At 40.5% G+C, this 23654-nt stretch overlaps 3 protein-coding genes across 14 annotated transcripts in view; 1 reads left to right on the plus strand and 2 right to left on the minus strand.

Moving 5' to 3' along the window:
- LOC135337821 (histone-lysine N-methyltransferase SETD2-like) overlaps nucleotides 1–20108 on the minus strand; it is a 31939-nt gene extending 11831 nt beyond the window's left edge. For 2 of the 3 annotated variants that reach the window (XR_010395327.1, XM_064533806.1), the window contains exons 1-3: nucleotides 1051–1175; nucleotides 896–961; nucleotides 43–70 (exon numbers count right to left, since the gene is read on the minus strand). Coding sequence is in view for 2 of the 3 variants with exons in the window: in XM_064533806.1 (XP_064389876.1) it covers nucleotides 43–70; nucleotides 896–948 (81 nt within the window). In the remaining variant the exon portion in view is untranslated. Of the gene's footprint in view, nucleotides 1–42; nucleotides 71–895; nucleotides 962–1050; nucleotides 1176–20003 lie in introns of those variants that run through there. The other variant, XM_064533807.1, reaches the window with a different exon arrangement.
- Nucleotides 2222–15204, minus strand: LOC135337826 (uncharacterized). Of its 9 annotated transcripts, none has more exons than XM_064533816.1 (10): nucleotides 15026–15204; nucleotides 14734–14795; nucleotides 14555–14654; nucleotides 14380–14496; nucleotides 14049–14142; nucleotides 11816–12145; nucleotides 9344–10138; nucleotides 9169–9236; nucleotides 4221–4295; nucleotides 2222–3284 (listed from the first exon to the last, which is right to left on the minus strand). In XM_064533816.1, exons 6-10 carry the CDS (start codon nucleotides 12138–12140, stop codon nucleotides 2286–2288), a joined length of 2262 nt encoding a protein of 753 aa, XP_064389886.1. In that variant the 5' UTR covers nucleotides 12141–12145; nucleotides 14049–14142; nucleotides 14380–14496; nucleotides 14555–14654; nucleotides 14734–14795; nucleotides 15026–15204; the 3' UTR covers nucleotides 2222–2285. The 9 variants fall into 9 exon arrangements, with proteins under 9 accessions (XP_064389886.1, XP_064389884.1, XP_064389887.1 ...); XM_064533814.1 differs by having other exon boundaries at nucleotides 14734–14880; XM_064533817.1 differs by lacking the exon at nucleotides 15026–15204 and having other exon boundaries at nucleotides 14380–14439; nucleotides 14734–15010.
- A 14-nt stretch (nucleotides 20109–20122) lies between the features above and the next one.
- On the plus strand, nucleotides 20123–23549 carry LOC135337840 (phenylalanine-4-hydroxylase-like). 2 transcript variants are annotated; one of them, XM_064533843.1, is made up of 8 exons: nucleotides 20123–20266; nucleotides 20583–20749; nucleotides 20919–21110; nucleotides 21248–21298; nucleotides 22086–22388; nucleotides 22593–22719; nucleotides 22967–23196; nucleotides 23323–23549. In XM_064533843.1, the coding sequence occupies exons 1-8, from the start codon at nucleotides 20186–20188 to the stop codon at nucleotides 23408–23410; spliced, it is 1239 nt and encodes a 412-aa protein (XP_064389913.1). In that variant the 5' UTR covers nucleotides 20123–20185; the 3' UTR covers nucleotides 23411–23549. The 2 variants fall into 2 exon arrangements, with proteins under 2 accessions (XP_064389913.1, XP_064389915.1); XM_064533845.1 differs by having other exon boundaries at nucleotides 22107–22388.
- Nucleotides 23550–23654: the final 105 nt, after the last annotated feature.

The raw sequence follows: 23654 nt of genomic DNA on the forward strand, positions 1-23654 counted from the left end.
TTATCAACTGCAGGCATACTTCTTGCCATTGTACATACTTACCCCAGCATCAGTGGATACAGTCTCATCACTGTGTGAATGTGAGTGAATAACAAAGAGTAATCCCATGCTGGCTCTCACCATAAATTTAGGAGAATATAATAATTTAAAAGTTATTTTCACTACATAAGAATGTATGGCAGTAAACCTCCGAGGCCGAGGATGGTTTGCCATATCATTCTCAGGGTGTCATACAGGATTTTGAAGTAGAGGGGGAAATAAGAAAAGTAACTAGAAAAGTTTGCTAAAAAAAGGTCATCTGTTATTCAATACCCTGTTAGTATGTAAAATTGCCAGCTATGGACCCCAACTAGTACCTGAATGCAAATTTTAGGGGGGGGGGGGAGGAATTGGAGCTAGAGGGGATATCTCCCCTTCCCCCCTATATGACACCCTGATTCTAATGTAGTGGACAATAAGTGTTATATACCCACTGGAATGAAAAATGCTTGTTACCTAAGCTACTTCACTTTTGGATACAGCTACAACTACATATGTAACTAGAGGTATCTGTCTCAGAAACAAACAACAAGCTTATGCGTTGCATATAAGACCCAGCCAGTGCTAAGCTTGTAGCTACGTAGTCCATGTCCAAGCAGTTAGCCTCATTTTTTCCTGGTGTTTAGCGAGCCCCACCCACCTGTCCTTTCTTTACCAACCAGCTAGTAAAAACCAGTGTCCCTTCAATGCAAGAGAGTTTATGAGGAATGTACTCTAGGGCTCGAGCTTACGGTATAACCCCACCCAGTTGCTATGATACAGAAACCAAGTGGGGTACATACGTATGTTTATACACACGGCTACAGATCATACGTAGACCATATCATTATGTCATATGATCCACAGCAAAACGTACCGAATGGCCACGTGATCGATCTCAGCCAGTAAGGGGGGAGTGCTTTCAAACATCAGAAAATTGCTTCTATTGCATTAATTAACATGACAAAGAAAATCAGAACACATTCTACCACTTGGTGTGGCAAGCCATAATAAGCACGTAGATCTACTTACTTTTTTCAGGAGACTTCTTTTCGTATTAAAAATTGGGGAGGCCTGAAATATTAAATCCTGATAATACCCACCTTAGTATACCGGGTGCAGTGACTGCTTGCTTCGTTTTTTGTTCTATCGATCTTTACCCTTCACCAAATCTATTTTGATTTTACCCCTCCATCCAAATAATAGTTTAGGCTGTCAGACAGCCTAAACCCTCCCTAAAAAGGCTTGCCTTTCCCTCCAAGTATTTAATTAACTAACCATCTCCGCTCAATGTTATAGACTACACCTCACTTTACTACTCAATGATCATTATACTGATCAGTGATGGTTAATAAATGCATGCAGTGATGCTGATTATGCCAATGCAAGTGTGAGATGGTGTCCCGCCATTCATGAAGAGTCCCTCCTTCCAACAACCTTGACGACATATCGCTGCCGGATTCTACCTGGAATGCATTATTCTACCATTTTCCCAGCTTTTTGATTGATTTGCCCCTGATAGCTTTGGCACCTCCACCGAGGCATTAGCACACGCGGTGCTTTCATATTCCGGCTCATAAGTTATAAAAGTGCCTCTCCGCAGTATTATGCTCAAAATTATTGTGGGGCTCTTCCCCTTGTGGTCACGATACGGTTATGCTCTGGGCGGCTTAATTGTTGTCTGGCCTTCTTTAGTTTTCTTCGTATCGGGGAAATGACTGTACCCAGTGACGATAAATTTGACTCATCGTGTCACTTGATCGTCAAAGACGTAGCGATTGACAACCCTAAGCTACCCACACAGTGGTCCGGGTCACCATCAAGCAATCCAAAACCGACCGGCTTAATTACCTATATAATGCCTGTGCTCAACACTGTACTATAGGGTTAGGGTTAGTACACAACCCTAACCCTATGTCCCACAAATTAATTGTCTCCCATTCCTAGTAAAATGTATATGTAGGGATTGAACATTATTCCACCAGCAATGTCAAACTGCTAGGATTGGCTTGGACAACCACCAAATAGCGTGGAAAAAGTACAATAAAACAAAAATTTTGCGAAAAAGTATAAGCAGTTATGTTCTTGTTAAATTTCTTGTTTCCACACTTTTTGGTGATTCCCTTGGCCAATCCTAGCAACTTTTTCATACATGGCAAATTTTTTTTCTAGTGGTATACTCATGCATGCATGCCTTGCACAATCTTTACATTAAACTGTTCAATAAATTAACTGTACGCCCGATAAAAAATTATTTTAATTACATACTATACTGATACAATCCATGATTTGTATTTAATTCTTTGAAGACCTTCTGATTCAACATTTACTTCAGAAGAGGAACTTTTCTCAACATGAAAGAAATCCACAGTTTGAATTTTAGTAAATAATTTTATATGCCCTCCAGCTACAATAACTTCTTCAATAGGAAGTATTGAGCATGTGCAGCAGTATCGTGCAGTAGGCAGGTCTCCCACTTTCACCCACCTCCTGGTGTCAGGCTGGTAGAGGTGAATCGATGAACTTGTTTTGCTTTTATCGTCCTGTCCACCAACGGCTAATAGTGATCTGCCAATACTGAGAGGGGCTGACAACTCGAGTGGTACTGCCTGTAAGGTCTGCCATAGAGTGTATGTGTCCTGGTTGGAAAGGGCCTTTGCAATGAGTTCATTGAGGTCGACATGGTGCACTGTCTTGGTTGGCCTCCCAACATGCTCCCACCCTCCCATTAGGTAGAGAGTGTTTCCTATGAGAGTTGACTTCAGTCCTGTTCGTGGGTGAGGTAGTGACTGAGCAATGTACCATCTTCTTGATGCGAGGTCCAACACCTCCACAGAGGCGGTACGTCCTTCATCATCAGTCCCACCAGCTACAATGATGTGATTGTTGAAGGAGACAGCTGTTGAGGAAGAGCGAGCAATGTTCATTGGTGGGTACGGGTGAGTCCATTCCCCTGACTCAAACACAACAAGCTGATCAGTTCGTTTGTCACTTTTTAGATCACATCCTCCCACCAGCACTAGTCGATTAGCGAGTGATGTCATAGCGAACCACAAGGCAGTGTACTCTGGTAGTTTGGTCCATTGGTCTTGTTTGAGCTGCACCACTGTACACATGTCAAAACTATTGCTTACACCACCTCCACCAACATAAACTGTGTCACCGATAACAACACTCTGTACTGTACTGCACATCTTGATTGGCATGTCGTTTCCTCTTCTCCATTTCAGAGTGAGTGGAGGTCTCAACTCTCTGGGAGGGGGACCCTGAATAATGAATGAGCGTAATTAGAATGGTGTCTACGAATCAGCGAGTGTTACTTGTGGCAAATAAGTGCTACTATTAAGAGGCGACACTCACCAGTCTACTAGAATGTATACAGTACGATTCAAAGCTTCTACTATAGCTCTGCAATAATTGTTAAGGCTTAAACTAGGATTGGCACTACTTCTGTAGCTTTTTAGCACTTTATAGCTCAGCTAGCTCATGCTCAGCTACTCTGTCTCCCAAGTTATTGTCTTCCCGATTCTCATATGTTGCACTCAGGTAGACTAGTAATACTCTGTGTTCTAAGTTATTGTCTTCCTAGATCCATGTATTTCCTCTGCATGTTGCACTCAGTTACTCCGTCTTCCTAGTATCAGTATTATGTATTATGCGAATCACATAAAAGTTATTATACTGACTAATATAAACAAGGATGCACGAGAAGCTAATAATTATGCAGCCATTGGCTCATAGTAATAGTCTCTGAAGAAAACAAGAATTATCACTATAATGCCTGAATAACTGCAACATCTCTCCATTTGACCAAAAAAAGCATGGAATGTGAAATTGCTAGATTGGCTATAGGGGAAACACCAAAAAGCAAAGAAACAAGAAAAGTGGACGAGAGCATAACTAGAATCCATTACAACGTCATTCATATGCATGTACAACTGTATATAGTGTTAAAGTTAAGATTAAGACCGTAGATCATCAACCACATCACTAGATCTACTTCCGTACATGTCAAAACTGATGGAAAACTACCACCGAAAAAATGTTACGTACATATGAATGACGTTGTAACGGATTGGAGCTATGCTCTCGTCCGCTTTTCTTGTTTCTTTACTTTTTAGTGTTTCCCCTGGCCAATCCAGCAATTTCACATTGCAAATGTTTGTATGGGTCTATAATAGTCACTAGTGCATTTCAGTAACCTGGTTCTGCTGTTGAATGATGGCGTCTCTCCTGATCAGGTCAGCATCTTTGTGCTCAATCTTTTCACTGTGTGCCTGTACAAAGGAACGTTAGTGGACATCCTATATAGAACACAGGCATGGGCATATATATACATATAATTTATTATACGCAGGCGCCTTGCAGAAAGCTCTGATTTGTTTATATGTTGCTAAGTAATAAGAAATAGGAAAAGAAAATGAAAGTTGCTGAAGAGCTACAAAACATAAAGCTACTATAATTATAGTTGCTAATACACGCATGATAATTATCATGATGAACATTTATGCATTGATTTTGCTGCATGCAAGGAAACTCGAAGAGTGGGAAATGATTGACCATGATTGTTGCCAGAGGAGGTACGACACAGTCATATGACCAGCCAAAATGATTATGAATCTCATTAATTGTGCATGAATATCATTAAGACTGTGTATTGATAGTGGATATGGTTTGGCGTGTATCTTTCAAGAAATACACTTGAATTCTAAGATCCTGATATGAAATAGCTTTTCAATCAATTTCAACCACCACTTAGATTTTAAGATATTATTGTTTTTAGTGTCATTAATATAAGTATTCTGTGTCTGCATTTCAGGATAGATCACTGCCAACATCTGCATGTGAGCTCTGATTCTTACAACAAACTAATCTCTACTTGTAACTCCAGACAAATTCACTGAAGCTGGCCAAATGCACTCAAACACTGCATCACTTTAGGGCTATCTCTGATAAAGTCCGCAACATGACCAGAAGAGACCACCTTGATCATTTGCAGGTCATAACATCCAACCTAGGTAGACCCTTCTGGCGATGGACATCAGAGAACGCCGTTTTCAGATTCCTGAAATCCATCATGGAGGTGCTACCCTCACCAATCCGTTTCAGAAGGCTGAGCCATTCTGCGTGTCCAAATTGGTAAAAGACGATACAAGTTCCCTGAAGAATATCAAGCAAGATCTGGACTAAATAACCAGTGGAATGAAGGCATTGGATATTGTCGTACTTGAAGAGGACGTTCACAAGCTGTTAAACAAGATAGACACATCGAAAGTTTGTCAGTGGACCTGATGAACTTCCTGGCAGGCTTTTGAAAGAAGGAGCTCAGTGTATTGCTAGCCCCCTGTCCAAACTGTTCTCAATATCACTAGCAGAGGGAAAGCTACCACAAGATTGGCTAATATATATCACTCCCATATTCAAAAAGGGGAACAAGCACTCTGTATCGAACTATAGACCAGTCAGTCTCACGTGCGTCACATTTAAACTGCTTGAACTCATCATAATCAACCACGTAACTGCATTTCTGATAACAAATAAAAACCATTCCAGCATGGATTTTGTAGCGGCCACTTGTGTCAGACGCAACTGCTGGAAACAGTTTACCAATAGGCTAAAACACTTGATAATAAGGGTAGCACACACATCATATACCGTATATATATGCTTGATCAGGAGCCGCGGCTACTAAATGTTTCATATTGCTGGAAGAGAAGGTTACAATTCGAGAGAGGCCACTGTTCAAGAGCGGCGTTTATTAGCTCCAGCTAATTCAAAGTTTGTCATCAAAAGTTCTTTTCACCTGCATAAAACTCTGTCTTTGTGAAGCACTAACCAGCTGCTACCTGTAGCTATAGTACCTTTGATCGAGCATATATGATACTTGGATTTTTCAAAAGCTTTCAACACGGTCCCACATATGGACGTCTACTACTCAAGCTGGACCACATTAGGATAAGGGGTGACTTGCTAGAATGGATCAGAGGTTTCCTGCTTAACGGCAAATAGCGGGTCCTGTGTGATGGGGTCACATCGGATTGGGACAATGTTCCTTTAGGGGTGCCACAGGCCGGGCTCAATACTGGGCCCCCTACTGTTCATCATCTACGTCAATGACATTGGAAACACCCTCTCCTCTCACACTATAGACTATATATGCAGATGACTTCCTCACAACAAGATCACGCTTCACTACAAAAAGATCTGAACCAGCTATTGGCAATTGGCACTGAACATCTCTAATGCAAAGCTGACACTTGAGACCATATGGGATACAGTACACTGATGGGTTGCACAGTCTTATAATACTAAGTACATAAAGATCTTATAGCGTGAAAAAAGAACGTTTTGTACCTCTAGCAATCTTCACAAAAGTCAAAAATGTTATTTTTTCTTTTCCAGATGATGCTCACCATTAGGGGGCATGAGAATGGCGTTTTAGGGAGTCTCTGAATATCTTGCAGTGATCATAATTCATGAAACATTGTTTCCCACGTGCTGAGCAACCGTAACATGGATTGACATCAAAGGCTCTCTGGTGCCATGCTGCAAATTCAATGTATAGTCACGTGATGCTACTTCCGTTTCCAATCCCTCTCCCTCTTCAACCTATGGTAGAACCATACATAGTACCAGCAAAACATCAAAAGAACTGGCATACATTGCTCTGGTATGGCCCCACCTGAAATACTGCTTACTGGTCTGGAATCCCCACCAAAAGAAATACATCCAAGAACTGGAAAAGATACAGAAATGAGCTGCAAGGTGGGTGGGTGCATGGTTCGCTGGGACAGCTCCACTAACAGCTGGACAGAAGAATATAACACCTCATGCCTCAAACTTGGTTGGCTATCACTTCTAAATATAATTATACTTGGACTGTTACCAGACATTCAAAATAATCAATGGTTTGGACTGCATTGACTTTCAAGACTACTTCAAACAGAACAAGGGTTATAACCTCAGATCAAACTCACAAATCTTTTTATTACTCAATCAAGCATTAGATACTCCTACTTTGTTAATGCCACCCATGTATGGAATAAGTTGCCAAATTCAGTTGTGCAATCAAAGGGACCTAGCTTTAATTTATTAGGTCACCTATCATTATGTCCTAAAATCATTTTATTCTTTGTTTTCGTTTGTTGTGTGCGGTGTATGTTGTGGGAAGCACCTTTTGTGCAACCCGTTCCATGCATGTATGTAAGGATAAATTCAATTCACTGAGTTTTATACTCTAACTTGTCTCTTTATGGCGCTTACTTGCCACCACATGCAGCTGAATATCGTCATTGGAATGCATTTTTAACGACTTCTTTGTCTTTCTTGCCTTCAATCAAGAAATAGCAGCCACGTGAGCTTATAACCGCGTGTCGTACCACTTCTGGATTGATGATTGGATGATATATTATTAACCATCGTTTCAGCTGCATGGGTATCACTTCGTTTGATGTACTATTGAACTTTGACCTGGATATAATAATGGCGTACCTCCTCTGACATGTACAGCTTTAGTATAATGTTATTAATAATAAATTATTGATACTGAACCACACAGTCATTATAGAAGAGGAAACAGAAGTCTATATCGATCCGATGGCTTGATGAATGGATCTCTAGAAGCCGGAGGATAGATCTAGAGGTTTATTGTATTTCCTATCAATGAATACTTTAAAAAAGGATGGATCTTCCATGAGGTCAGAGAGCTCACAAGGGCTGCTGGTAGTGCAGTGTACATGCGTGCAGCTTCGCAGCTCTTTTTTGACTCTTGTACAATGTAGCTAACCAGTGGCGTAGCCAGGATTTTGGGGAAAGCAGGGCTCAAATTGTTGGAGCATAGGCGCTGAAGTTCATTCACTTTTATCTAAAAAAAGGTAATCACTTTTCCTCAACAGTAAGCATGCGCATTAGATGGCCCTGCCCACATATAAATTACATGACGTCACTCTAGTAACTAATGCATACAGTACTGCAGAATAGATAGACAGATCACAGTTTCAAGCTAAGTTGCAGTTGATGGAGCACAAAAGAAGGGGGCTGTAGCCCCGTCAGCCCCCCTCTGCCTACGCCACTGCTAACAAACAGCTAGCATTTTAGTTCAAGGCCAACTCGAATAGAAAGTTTGTGCGAACAGATGATGCTATGAAAGATTCTGAAGAGACTCCTTCACTGTGAGTCAAAGTAGCCATAACTCGAGAAAGAAGCTTTAGTTTGCAAATCCACGAATCAAAATCCAAAAGAACATGGCTAGAAGCCTATAGAAGCTGTTAGTTTTCGTCGCATTGCAACCGTTGAGCAGTTACAGCTGGAACAGACAAACACACACACACAGTCAGCTTTACCGTATCCCTCGTGCGGCTACGCCTCGAGGCATAATTATATATATACATGTGTATATATACATGTGTATATATATATATATATATAGGTCCAGAATCAGGTATAGTACGATTATTCGTCACGCTTCCTCTCGGCAATTATTGTAGCAGTGGACAACTCTACGATTAGTACAACAAAATGAAAATTAACAATCAACAATTTTAGCAATGATAGGTATAATACAGTACTATAATATTATTATGCCTCGGTGCGCATGCGTAAGCGAGGTATACGGTAGTGTGTTTGTGTGTGTGTCTGTGTGTGCAGACTGCTACAGCTGCTCAAGGATCAATGATTTGCAAGTAAGAGTTTCTATATAGGCTTCTAGTCATGTTTTCTTGGATTTTAATTCGTGGATTTGCAAAATAATGCTTCGTTCTGGCCATTGCAGCCTTTTCAGACGAGCACGTAGCCAAACTTGTTTACCGAGTGTTGCTACTAAACTTAGTAGTTAGCTCTGCACTAGAGCACTAGCTATTGGTAGCTGCAAGAGTGAGAAGAGAGCTGCAAGGCTCTGCTGATGGCAGCCCATTAATTTTAGACATGAACTGTTGGCATCGATCGTTTTTAACAACAATCATAGTCGATCATTACCCACTCTTTGAGCTTGCATGCAGCAGATTAATTAATGAACAAATGTTCATCATGTGTATAAAATTAAGCTATTAGATCTAGTAGCTTTATGTTATGTAGCTTTGGCATCTCCACCGATGCTTTCATTGTTGTTGTGGCTGTAATTAGGAATCTCATTGACACACTACATGTACGCACCTTCTTGACTGGCGCAGTGTCTTTTGATTCCCTGTTAGTTGCGTCCGAGTCACTTGTCAGTGAAGCATCTATAAGTAAGAGTTATACATGTATATCTTTAATAGGAATATATCGATACATAAATAAAAGGTTTTCAGAAGCATAATAGTATATCATATCTACGTAATTGACTCACAGATTTCCCTGGCAGATGGTCTCCTCCTCATGTCTTCTTGCAAACAACTGTCGATGAGCTTCCTCAACCTGTGTGTGGTAGGGATCTGGGAAACATGGAATGTTCTATCCTTGGCAGATTTGATCGTTTCCAGCTTGCAAACAATCTGCACCACAATCACCCCATAGCAAAACACATCCAGGCAACTATCGTATTTCTCCTCTTCCATTCGAATGGCCTCGAGAGGTAGATACCCTTTACGGTGACCAATGACTGTGAGAGTACGGCTAAGCTTGGAAGGATCGTATAGCCGTGACATACCAAAGTCGGAAATCTTGGCAACAGGCAATGGTCGTGTAAGCTTCAGCAAGACGTTATCGCCACAGAGGTCACGGTGGATAATCTGCTTGCTGTGAATGTAGGCCAGACCACAAGACACGTCTTTGGAAAAGCTAATTTCACATTCGCTAGTGAGGGACTCTTCACCAAGGCCGGAGAAATAGGATCTCAGACTACAATCCATCAGCTCAACAACGAGGATTGTACCACCTGATTTAGGATGCTTAGCAGTCGACAAAAACTGAACAACGTTTGGGTGCTGGAAAGACTTGAGAAAATCACTCTCACGATTAATTGCACAGCTAGCTTCTTCATTTTTGCCGACTTGAATATTTGTCTGCATCTCCATAGCATCGTGTAGCAGCACTTTGACAGCACAAATCTCGTCCCTGTAGCTGCCTTTGAAGACAGCTCCAAATGCACCTTTACCAAGTCGTTGCTTTAAGAAAACGGTTAAATCATCATTGATCAACTGGACTGTAAAGTAAGTGGGTGAAGAGTAAGTGGGTGAAGAGGTAGCAAAGTATTTATTATGTCAACTAACACATTAAACGTTATGTGCAACCATAGATAAACGGAACAGAAAGGGATTGGAAACGCCTCACGTGATCCATTACAATTTCAACGTTTGACGTCACACCCTCAGAATAGGCTTGTTACGCTCCAGAATCTATGCACTGGTTGAGCTAGCTCTGCCAACTTTTCTCTTCAGCTGATCTCTACAGGGGGAAATCCAGGTATGTACTGGGCTTCTAGCATCCACATGGTTTCCCAGATAGCTCCAGCTGATGTTCTAGTACGCTCAATGGCAGTTGTGCTTGGATTTGCGCTCAAAACAGTTACATTTTAAGGTTTTGTTGCTATATCTCACTTTTGCAAGTCTATTACTTACTGAATGCTGCATTATATGAAAGCCCATATTCAATAGAATGGGAATAGCCATCAATGCTGGCATTCTATTATAAAAACAATAATTGGTAACTACTTGTAGTAAATTTTCTCTATCGTGTTTCCGTTCCTCCACAGTGACTTCTAAGTTAGCGTGAGTAGCGTTTAAGTTTAATATGTTTTCTAATTGTTTATGCATAGTAGAATAGGAATATGACATTTATTTTTGGTATTGCTTTCATACCTGGATATGAGCCATGTGTACCTTTCATTACATACATTTTTGACGCTGTGTGTGTATATACTTTGTAATGATTATAACTATGTCATGTTTGTACGTATTGTGTTAATTTTGTGATTCAGAGGGGTTATCAGTGATAAGCCTCTCCCAGAGACCCAGGAAGAAATCGTTGTACAATGTTACAACAATGTATTATACAATACAGTAGAACCTCGATTATCCGGACACCTTGGTTCCAGAAGCAGGCCGGATAAGTGAATATGCCGGATAATCGAATAGATAAACCACGCCTTGATCCACCCACTTTATTGATGAACAGCAGTGCCGCATGTTGTCTGCGCATGCGCAAAAGAAAAGCAGGCATGTCTCCATGGTAACAGCTGCAACGCGCATGCGCATTTGAGGGACACGCCCATTTTCTGAATTATGTAATCTGATTAAAAAGAAAACTGCCAAGCCGGATAATCGAGGTTCCGGATAATCGAGGGCCGGATAATCGAGGTTCTACTGTAATAATAATTTATAATCAATCTATTTATTATACAATTAATTTTACAAAACAATTAAAAATTAGGTCCGATGTTGCAGTGTCTCTTTACGTTTAATACACTTTGCTTCTTGCTTCCGAGCAAAATTGTACTAGTTTAACTACATCTAACAAGTTGGACACAATATTATTGTGACCATAATTATTATAATGAAAGGATCTGTTATTGTCAATAACAGATCCTCTCATTATCAGTTACACAATTATAAGTTCAGCAGATGCATCTTCTTCTTCAGGGATGTAAACAGTAGCATGCTCCACCAGAGTTGAACCTCCATTACAGTCTATACAGTCCCACATAATTTCTAGATGCTGTTCCTACGGGTCGTTGCTATGGGCTTGCAGTGGAAGAAGAGTTAATTTTAGAGCTTCCTGTCATGTGACCGTAACTAGCCTTTATTACGTGGGCCAGATAGGCGTTTCCAATCCCTTTCTGTTCGTTATCTATGGTGCAACCCCCTGCTTAATTTGTACTTACCCTCTGATTTCACATCGTTAGGATTGCTTGCTCCAGTAGACTGTACATGATCTTTCTCGATGGTCCTGGCTATGTGAACGTGGCCCACAGTAGGACTAGATAAAGCTTCCACCATATCTTCCCAGCGTCTCTCTCCATCTGTTAGCCATTCCAACAGCCCCTCACGATAGCAGTCATCAGGATCATTGTTCCATTCTTTACCGATGCTTCTGATTGTAGCTGCTGAGACTTCGAGCATCAACAAGATGTTTCGCCACTTGATTCGAGCATCAAACGTAGCGAGGTACACTTTGTTTAGATCTGCTATTGTGAGATAGTCAGACATGTTTTCTGCAGAGTGTGGAATAAATGGTTTTATTATTACAGTAGGAGTGTGTGCATTCTTAAGTAGTAAATAGTGCTGCGTGCACTCATTGATAATAATCCAGAGACTACAGCATCTTCATTCTGATCACAGTATGATACAGAAGTATAGAGACCATGCATGAGCTCAGCTATAGCTTGTACCCTAGATTAACAAATTAATCTATACTCACTCAGCGTCTTGTCCGAGGGAAAATCTATCTACTAACTCAGTTACTGTGTAGTGGAGCTTAATTGTGGGCCATGGTAACTGTTTTATAAACGCTCTGTATGTTGCAGGGTTTCAGTGTTGTGACTAAAGCTTCAGTTGGGATCTGCATGGCCTCCCTAAAAGCTTTGATGTATTAAAACATGGATTAATACTAAGAGTTTATAACCGCAACACTTCAGGTACAAGGTGCTAACAATAACAACGCTGATAATAAATATTGCTAATTTAAGATTTCACAGTTTGTGCAACAGCATGTGGTTGTGACGTAGGTTGGACACAACGCCTAGTGGAGTTGCCTAGTGGAGTCCCGTACTATTCCTAATGAAACTCTTGATATTACAAGTCTCATGAATTAGCCACGAATTAGCCACGCACCCTTCCTTGGGGGGCTGATTCATGAGAAGGACATTTCAAGGATTGCCACTGGGCTACAGGTATTTTACCAGGATTACTATGTATTCAGCTGAACATATTTATTTTTACCTATACTGTTCATCACTATAGAGCAGAGCATAGCTTCATAGTAAAACCATGGGTATGTATCAGTATCAATAGAAACCTAGCTAATGGGTACTCAAACCACCATGGGTATGTCAATAGAAACCTATACTCACTCAGCGGCTTGTCCGAGGGAAAATCTATCTACTAACTCAGTTACTGTGTAGTGGAGCTTAATTGTGGGCCATGGCAACTGTTTTATAAACGCTCTGTGTGTTGCAGGGTTTCAGTGTTGTGACTAAAGCTTCAGTTGGGATCTGCATGGCCTCCCTAAAAGCTTTGATGTATTAAAACATGGATTAATACTAAGAGTTTATAACCGCAACACTTCAGGTACAAGGTGCTAACAATAACACCGCTAACAATAACACCGCTGATAATAAATATTGCTAATTTAAGATTTCACAGTTTGTGCAACAGCATGTGGTTGTGACGTAGGTTGGACACAACGCCTAGTGGAGTTGCCTAGTGGAGCCGCGTACTCTTCCTAATGGAATTGATATTACAAGTCTCATGAATTAGCCACGAATTAGCCACGCACCCTTCCTTGGGGGGCTGATTCATGAGAAGGACATTCCAAGGATTGCCACTGGGCTACAGGCATTTTACCAGGATTACTATGTATTCAGCTGAACATATTTATTTTTACCTATACTGTTCATCACTATATAGAGCAGAGCATAGCTTCATAGTAAAACCATGGGTATGTATTAGTATCAATAGAAACCTAGCTAATGGGTACTCAAACAACCATGGGTATGTATCAGTATCAATAGAAACCTAGCTAATGAGTACTCAACCACCTTCTAGTTACTGTGATGGTCAATGGAAATGAAATACGATATTACTAAACTGACACATGCAGAGCAACAAAGCCACATCTGCTCTGCTATTCAGAGGTACTCTAAAGATGGGAATTTGCAAAGTAACTTTATCTTACTCAGTATAATTATGCATTTATATCCTGTTGTCAGGGTAACAAGGTGTACTTTTAGTACGCATGATTTGGTAAGGATATAATTATAGCATGAGACCGAGTGTTTTATGAAATATATGCAGGTACATCCCCCAGCCAATCCTAGCAACTTTTTCACATTGTAAATGTTTTTGTAGTACTTTTATATACAGTCTTCCCGTAGAATCCGAAGCCTTCTAGAATACCTTTGCTGGCTATAACCCCAAAGGGTGTCTGGTTCAAAACAGAGAGCTAGCTGCAAATGGCTTGACTTTTTTCAAAATTTCTCTTCGTCTGGCCCTGCAAATAAAGAATACTGATAATACCATTTTACGTTCCAGTTTCACACTTGTATGTACGTGTAATAGATTCGCCCTTGTGCTTGTTGTCCATTACATTAGAATGATGGCAAACCATCCTCAGACTCGGAGGTTTACTCCCATAAATTCTTATGTAATGGACAATAATCTTTATTATATTCTCCTGAATATAATTATGGTGAGAGCCAATATGGGATATTCTTTGTTCTTCACTCACATTCACACAGTGATGAGACTGTATCCACTGATGCTGGGGTAAGTATGTGCAATATGGCGTCTGCAGTTGATGATCATAATGTGACTCTATATGTGTACCTGTTGTATACATACACGCCTGCAAATAAACTTTAAAAACTTATATTTCAGTGTTATAGTATTTATTATTGGTGTACCTTGTATGTATCAGAGGACAAGAAGTGTGCCAAGTGAATGGTTTGCTAATGTCAATTTGATCCAGGTAAGCGCTAACTGTTATCCAGAGTGTTTAATTATCTGCATGGTTTCATGAATGCACGTTACAACAATGGGTACTTTGAACCCCTCTGTTGACAATTTGTCTGATAGAACCTACCCCCTTCCATTGTCTTGCCAAGAAGACCATTGCTTGCTCTTCATTATGTAGAATTGGATGATCTTGAAGAAGTGTGAATGACGTTGTAAAGGATTCGAGTTATGCTCTCGTTGGATGTTTTGTTTCTACGCTTTTTGGTGTTAGCTACTACTCAATTAGCATGCCATGCCAAGAGAAGAATATAATAATTTAATAGTATGGTTTCAAAGCTGAAGCATCAACAGCAAATTCAAATTGCACTTTGTATAACAGACTGTACATGTAAAACTGTACGTACATAGTATTTGATTACCTATCATCCATTTTCTCTGTATTGCCCACTGGGTCTCCTTCAGGCATAGACAATGGAAGAGTTGCTCCTTCAGAGCATATGCCCTCACTCTGTGCACTATCAGCTTCAGTCACAATAATTCTGTCAAAGTGATAGTCTGAGGTTGTGGAAGTTGGAACCGTTGGCTGTACAGGTTCATTTTCCTGTAGTATAAAGAGAGTGGGGTGCTCTGGGTACAAAGAAAAGGTAAAACTGATAAAAGTAATTTCCTCGATAGCAGAACGGTTGTCACACGAAAGACCTGTATTATAATTATTTCCTGTTTGGGGAGTATGTTTTACTAGATTACCTTAGGACAATGCTCCTGCCTCGTCTTTGTAGGAGGTCTCTCTCTCCACTTCCTGACTACTGGTAACAGCTTGTTCTCTTCTAACTGATTCCTGGTTGTCAAGGGAATTTAAGGTGATCCAGCACTTGTAACATCTGAGGCACAACAACAACAGTACACGGAGCGCCATGAAAATTCAGGATGTGTGTTGCAGCTAACATGGCGTAGTTATTGTCATACGAAACTTGCATCAAAATAGTATGGCTATAAGTTAATCACAGCATACTCAGTGAATTTAATCAGCAGTGTGATGCATTTAACATGCCTGTATTCTGAAATTAATGATGTCATCAGTGTCACTATCCCCCGAGTCAATCATCCACGACAAAAGCAGCCGCAGTCCTTGAAGGGAGAGGAACTTTTTTAGGCATTCAGTATCCTTGGTAGCTAACAATACCTGTAGTGTAACAGTGAAGTTTAAAAACTTCAGGTCTACACCATCACACAATCATGGTAATAGTCTTGTTGCATGTGCAATGTACAAAGTATTTTTAGACAGGCCAGCCATTGCTTATAGCTCGATAATTCACAGTACATGTATATACAATTACAGAATCAGGTACTCCTTGTGAAGCCAGCAACAAGATACTACTACCTGGTACATGTATCAGTATGTAAAGGTGTACATGTATAGAGATTATACATTGGCATCCACAAAAATTGTTCATGAACATAGCTAATGGTGGACGCAACGTGATTGACATACCGTATAGCGTGAAATTTATTCAACGAAATGTTTTTAGAGGCAATTTCATGAAACGTAAAAATTTCGTTCTATACGGTATAATTTATCTATTCACAAACCTGCAAGAGCATGCCCCTCTGACTGGTGGTCTCAGCCTGTAGCATTATCCTGGACAGAGAGAGCACCTGCACACTGCCTCTCAGGCGCCAGCTGGAACCCACTATTGAGTATACCTCCTTCTCAAACTAAGGATAAGAACTGAACATAATTATATATAGCTAGTAAGAGCAGATGATATGCTGCTGAATGTATATGCAGTACGTACAATAATTATATATGCCAAGTATTATACTTATTTTTACAATGTATATTGAAAAATGTACAGTGTACATCATGTATGGTACCTCCTTTCATTGAGCAAACGTATTGTATAATTACATTATGCTATCAATTTACAAAATGTTTCATCACGATCATGAGTACACATGTACATGTATAATACCCCCAAGGGCACAATTGGAACTCACAGCATTGTCAGCATCACTGAGCAGTCTGATGCGACCACGTCTCCTCTCTCTAGGGCTACGGGGGGAGGTGGGGCCTTGAGCTGATGAGAGCACTTTAAGCGAGGTGGTAGAGTTCTGTTTTGATTGGCCAATGTATCGACGACAACTAGCACTACCACAGTAGCACTTCTGAGCCTGGTTACTGAGTGCATGCGAAGAAAGAAACAGTCAATGTCTATTCCCTACTGTACAGCTAGCTATATACATGAGGCGGAGCTGCTCTCTCTTTGTGCGCTGCAACAACAACACTGTACTATACTTCCACGCATGTATACTTATATACATTGTACACTGATCTAGTATAAACACGTATAATTATGAAAATATATACACACTCTTAACAGACATAAAATTCGAACACACATATAATTATGACTGCACTTATATGCACTACAAATACTAAGCTATAGAAAAAGCATTTCACTCACCCAAACCTCTTAAACTTGTAGTCGAAGGTGAGCTCCTCGTTCTCTCTTACTTTCTTGATTGAGAAAAATCCTATTCTCAGACGGCCCCCCACAGTCCACTACAAAGCATGCATGGTGAAGTATTGAATCCATGTAGTGCTGTACACGTGACAGCATGTGCATGTATAATTATGTACACTGTACTACTACTGGAATTCTATACATTTTTGTGCTATACATGTATACGCAACTGTGGCGGTACGGAAAACATACGTAATATAATTATGCAAGCCAGGCTATATGCATGTACAGTATAGTACCTTCTGAGTCTCACAATTAGGATCACAGCTGTGATTGATGTAGCGGGAATAGTTTCCCTTGCTAGTTGCATCCAGAATCTGTAAGTGGAGCCAATGCGTGGTACGTACATGTACATGTACCTTGTATAACCTCCATACACTTAAATGCACGCAGCTAGTTTCATGATCGACTGCATCTCGACTGCTGTACTTGTTTACTTGAATCATATACATGTTCTTGTATAAGATGTTCATGGCATATAATAATTACAGACAAGAGGAGAGTTGATTGCAGGGGTTCTACACGTACATGTATGACTTATTGTACCCTACCGTTATCACTAGAAAGATACACAGCTACACAGTATAGTCTACTACATTTTGTTCTTGCATGCTTACAGCCAGCCTAGCTTGCGTTGACCATACCTCATCACAAACTCGCCACTGGATCAAAGCGAGAACAAAATTGAATCCAGTACATGCTACACAAGTTTTGTATGCCCAAACTAATGAAGACACACTTTGAGTCATTTTCTCAGTCATATACCTTAAAAGATTATCTGTATCACACATGTACATGTACAGTACACATTAAATTTGGTATGACTTCCCTTGTACATGCAGATGCCATACTGATATACTGAGTGTAGCACTCACGGTCGAATGTCTTTGCAGGCCCTCAGTCCCCAGCCTTTATTCTCTGTCTTGAATACCTTCACATTAGCATAATCGGCCTACAGTGTAGGGAAAAGGATCTACATAAATGGCAGAACACAGCTACATGTACTACCTTGTGGATTTATGTACGTGTATAAAGGAACAAATTTAGCTACATGATCAACTACATGAAGAATAGATTTGGAGCACTTACTCTCTGGAATCTTTTATTAGTGCAGTACTCTCCGCACGGACATCTTGAGCCACTGAAACCAAGAACAATATCACACACACATTACTGCATCATGTGCAATAGTTATGTGTTGTATTCGCCTTCAAAAAACTGGCGGATCATACTATAGCAATTGTTAACGTCAAAATTATAATTATAACCCTCCCAGACTGGGAATTGAGCTTTCCGTGTGACAGACTGAGATATTTACCACTACAGAGGAGGCAGTATGAATCACTACAATCAGTGTACCGGACCCTACATGTATATGTACGTGACTGGGAATACACTGACTTTTTAGTGATTGTACTATTTCTGGCCTTCTCTTAGCCTCCTTCACAAGGCCTCAAAAAGGAGGCCTGCTACTGACTGTTGCGCATGCGCAAAATTATCCCCGTAATGTTTCCCATTAAACTGAAAATTTACTTGAAAAATATCCTGAATAACATTATACAGACAAAGAATAATACACTTAAAGTCATAATTATACAGAGCTAGCTAGCTAGCTAGAGACAGAGCTGTACGTTTGGTTACAGCAGCTATTTCTTTCTGATAGAGTCTTGATAGAGTCTACATGTAGACTTTCACCAAGATTAGTGTCAGATGGGCGTGTCCTGTCCATATAGGCTATTGTCAGCCTTCCCTCCGTTCAGGCGATTGTCATCCACGCTGTTGCAGGCTGTGAGTCCTTTGTTAACATAGCAGGCTAAGGGTAGCTATTAGAATGCTATCACACAGGCTAGAAACCTTCACAATCGCACTTCTATCCACTTTATTTAATTAATCCACTTCTGTTCGTTCGTTGTGATGTCATTGTTTTACTGAGCATTATACGATGATATCCAGAGTCCCCAGTTTCTGGGGATTATGTGGCGCATGCGCAAACAGTCGATACCAGGCCCTCTCTTTGAGGAAGAGTGGCCTGGGAAAGAAGGCTAGCCTTCTCTTTACTTACACTATGGACATACACATAATCACACACATGGAATCACAAAAAGTACAAAAGAGACGTACCACTCGATCATTAACACTCTGTTGAGACAATTCTCTCCACAAGCTTCTTCAGGATCATCCATTTCTACAAAACAAAGAGCAGGCAATAGGTGTATTCTTGGCAAGACAACGGAAGGGGTAGGTTCTATCAGACAAATTGTCAACAGAGGGACACAAAGTACACATTGTTTTAACGTGCATTCATGAAACCATGCAGATAATTACACACTCTGGATAACAATTAGTGCTTACCTGGATCAAATTGACACTCGCAAACCATTCGCTTGGCACGCTTCCTGTCTTTTGATACGTACAACCTACGTATATGTAGTGTAGTAGGTGCACCAATAATAAATAAGTACAACCATGAAATAATTATTATTTTTTACAGTTCATTTGCAGGAGTGTATACACATTTTAGCAACAACTCACACTGGAGATATGTAGAGGTTCTCAGTGATGAATCCAAACGGTGCTGGCTGGTCAGGGTTGCTAGGGTTACATGTGGCCAGGGGCTCAATCTGAACCACAGGTGAACACAATGCAAGTCAATTCGTGTATGCAAGCAAAGTGCTACCGCACATGCACTGATAACAAGTTATGAGAATGAAAAGGTGCACATACACCAGGATACTTATTGTTAAAGGCATACATAGACTAGCCAAACATTATAATAATTATTTGATCATCAACTGCAGGCATACTTCTTGCCATTGTCATCACTGTGTGAATGTGAGTGAATAATAAAGAATAATCCCATGCTGGCTCTCACCATAAATTCAGTAGAGTTATTTTTTCACTAAATAAAAATTTAGTAGTAAGCCTCCGAGGCCGAGGATGGTTTGCCATATCAATAAGTGTTTAATCGGCCTTGAATCCAGGCTAGCCAGACAGAGCGCAGTGAAGGGAGTGGTTTCCAGCCTCCTCTGTGCTATAATTAGAACAATTACCATAATGGAACCTAGAAGTTATTCTCTGATTATAACAATTTCCAAACGAATTGACAGTCTCGTTAGTGTATTAGGTGTGTTAAAGGTGAGGATACTTTTCTGAAGATCTTGTTATCTCATTGTCAACAGTCTAGTCTGTCTTTTTCTTTCCAATCCTTCCCTCCACCATTATATTAAATTATATATAATTATATCTATATAATTATTATATCTAGCTAGATCCGTAAGACTTCTCAATCTATGACATAGATTGAGATAAGTCCTATGTCTGTCAGCTATCAGTGAGCCTGTCCACTTTTGAACTGCTAGCTGCTTGAAACAAACAGCAATCTACACAATCACAATTGCAGTAGATTTTATATAGTGTTCCAATAAAATTTCACTGCAATTTCTCCCCCCAGAATCATGATGCTGTTATAACCCACCTAGAATCTCGGCCCTCTCGAACACCTACTGATGAAGACAACGAAATTGACTACTTTATTCAGTTTTCCGTACTCTCAGATTTCAGTCCTGATACATTTGTAGCAATTTTGCAGGAGTTTGTTGTCTCTGCATCCCTTGTAAGGTACATAACGGCGGTTTGAACAGACATGTAAATCTATACCTGGGCATAATTTTTGTTGGAGGCTTGTTGAGACTGCTGTAGTTGAACGTTGCAAGTATAGTACTATGCATAGTGGGTAATTTCCGTGGGTCAAAACATTCGAGGTTGGCAATGTTCTTCTATGTCACAGTGGCAGTGAGCCCTCATCTTGTCTGTCTGACTCTACCCCCTGGTTTCCACGAAGCATTGCCGATGTGGCTCAATGTTGTACAACACTGTTTAAGTATGGCTCTGAGCTCACTCCAGATCACCCAGGTTACGGCGACAAGGAATACCAGGTCCGGCGAAAAGAGATTGCTGTTATAGCCAAACGCTATCAATAGTGAGTTATCAATAGTGTCAATGGCTGACCCGTACGATCCGTACAGCTGAGTAATTTCATTGGTCAGGTCTTTATTTTAGCAATAGTTACATGTATGCCATGTTTCCCAGTGATATATTTTTGTCTTTGTTGTGTAGTGGCCGTCCTATTCCCAGGATGGAGTATACAGCAAAGGAGATTGAAACTTGGTGAGTAATGCTGTGTTCCTAGTCCTCGTGATGAATTTCTGATGGCACGCAAAAAACTGTTTATTATCTATGCTGTCAGGTGAGGGTGGGGAACCCCCCTCCCCTGAAAACTGTTTGAATATACCACAAAACGTGCCTAGAATATCTTTGTAGTATTCGCATTGCAACCATTATATTTTTTGTACTCCACGTGTTATTCATGAAATGATCTCCTAGGGGGTTGGTGCAGGTTGTTTTTTAGCAGCATTTCTGCTGGGGCCAGGGCCGTAGTAGCGTGCTTGGAAATTCGAAGGAAGGTACCGGGAGTTTGCTTAGGGCATCGGCATTGGAATATTCTCTAGTGGCTCGTAACTTATCGTAAATTCAAATCTCTCGATAAGTGTATAATGGCCATCTCTGTGAGTAGTGATCTCCGTACATAAGCGGATGCCTGAGTTGAGGTCGCAGCCAATATTGGCACGGATATCCCTCCATAGATACTGACCAATTAATATTAGTAAAGTGACATCGATTTAGAAACTTTGCACTTCTCGTCGCTGGTTTGTGACGAATTCGCGAAGGCTCGTAACAAAATTCGTAAATTCACTGATTAGATCGACCGATAGTTTTCAGGCTTAAATTTTACGAAACCTCCCAACACATTGTGTTGCTTTTGCAACATACCATAATTATACAGTCGCCTCGGGGTCGCATTAAGCGCCCATAACACACCCTACTTCACATTACTCTGCTTTGCCCCCTTCAATTAACATGCTCTACCTTGACAGTCTGAATCAAGTATTGCTAGTTTTGTCTGCTTGAAATGCAGGGGTAAGATATTCAGCAGCCAGGTCAAGCTTTACCCCACACATGCCTGCAAAGAGTACAACAAACACTTCCCCTCCCTGTTCTCTGAGTGTGGCTATCGAGAAGACAACATTCCTCAGCTTGAGGACGTCTCAAGATACCTAAAGGCAAAGACAGACTGGCAGCTGTGGCCTGTGATTGGCTGGATATCTGCAAGAGATTTTCTAAATTCTCTAGCGTTCAGAGTATTCCCCACTACACAGTACATCAGACACCATTCCAAACCATTCTATACCCCAGAACCGTAAGTTTTCTACCCATTACATGTGCATATTGAGTCTTTCGTAATATTTTCTCTCGATCAGATTTGGTAGGGGTGGGAGCTTGTGCACTACATAATTATTAATAGACATGACATTGTTTTTGTTGTTTGTGCAGCCATGTGTATGTTGTATACAGTCACTGTATAATTATTCTTTGACCTGAACATTCAATGGCTATCCTTTAGTGACATATGCCATGAGCTGATTGGACACGCTCCATTGTTCTGTGACTCTGCCTTTGCCCAGTTTTCTCAGGAGATTGGACTGGCCTCTCTCGCCATCTCCGATGAGTGGATCGATAATCTAGCATCTGTGAGTTGTCAACAGTATAGCTAGTACAGTATATCGAATCAAACATGAAAATTGGCTCCGATCCACACACTCAGTCAATGATTTGGTAGTTGCCCGATAGAACATTAGCTGTTAAGTTGCTCCATCCATTAGCCCTTCGATTCTTTTCCAATTAGGACCCATGTAGTATAATTATAGTACATAGCATACAAATAAGTATGGACCCATGATTGATTCCTTTCATTGCACATACAATCTGTACCTACAGCTCTACTGGTTTACTGTTGAGTTTGGTCTGGTTAATGAGGGGGGTTCCCCCAAAGCCTATGGTGCCGGTCTGTTGTCAGGCAACGAAGAGCTACAATATTGCATTACCGATTGTCCTGAGCGACGCCTACTGGATATTGGGGAGATTATTGTGACAAAGTACCCTGAAACTGGGCTGCAACCACTCTACTTTGTTGCCAGCAGTTTAGAGGACATGAGGGACCAAATGAGGTATATTAATGACTACATGTATTAATTATGATGTAATGCCATGCAGTGTGTGCAATCCGTTTTGCAAGCTAGTATAGAACATAATTATTGTTTGTTACACTGAAGTTTATTATTATACCACTGCAGTGCATTCTCCAAGTCAATTCCTCGTCCGTTCTGTGTTATCTATGACCACATTAATCAGAAAGTAGAAGTTCAAACTGCTGTTGTATGACCAGTTATTATAATCATGTTATAACATGTAATAATATATAGAGGTGCATGGTTAGCTAGTTTTGTGCAATTCTCAGTCTGGATGCCTTTACTGTGGCGCATCAATAACTATAAATCAATAATTATTGCAATTTACCAAACATCATTAAACTAATTAATTACTGCATGAGGGACACAACATCATTGTCGTATAGTAGCCACACCTGAGATGCCAAATTAGAAATTCTATTTCAGTTCCAATGGCT

Source organism: Halichondria panicea, chromosome 6 (genome assembly GCF_963675165.1).
Source record: "Halichondria panicea chromosome 6, odHalPani1.1, whole genome shotgun sequence".
In the NCBI taxonomy this organism is placed as follows: domain Eukaryota; kingdom Metazoa; phylum Porifera; class Demospongiae; order Suberitida; family Halichondriidae; genus Halichondria; species Halichondria panicea.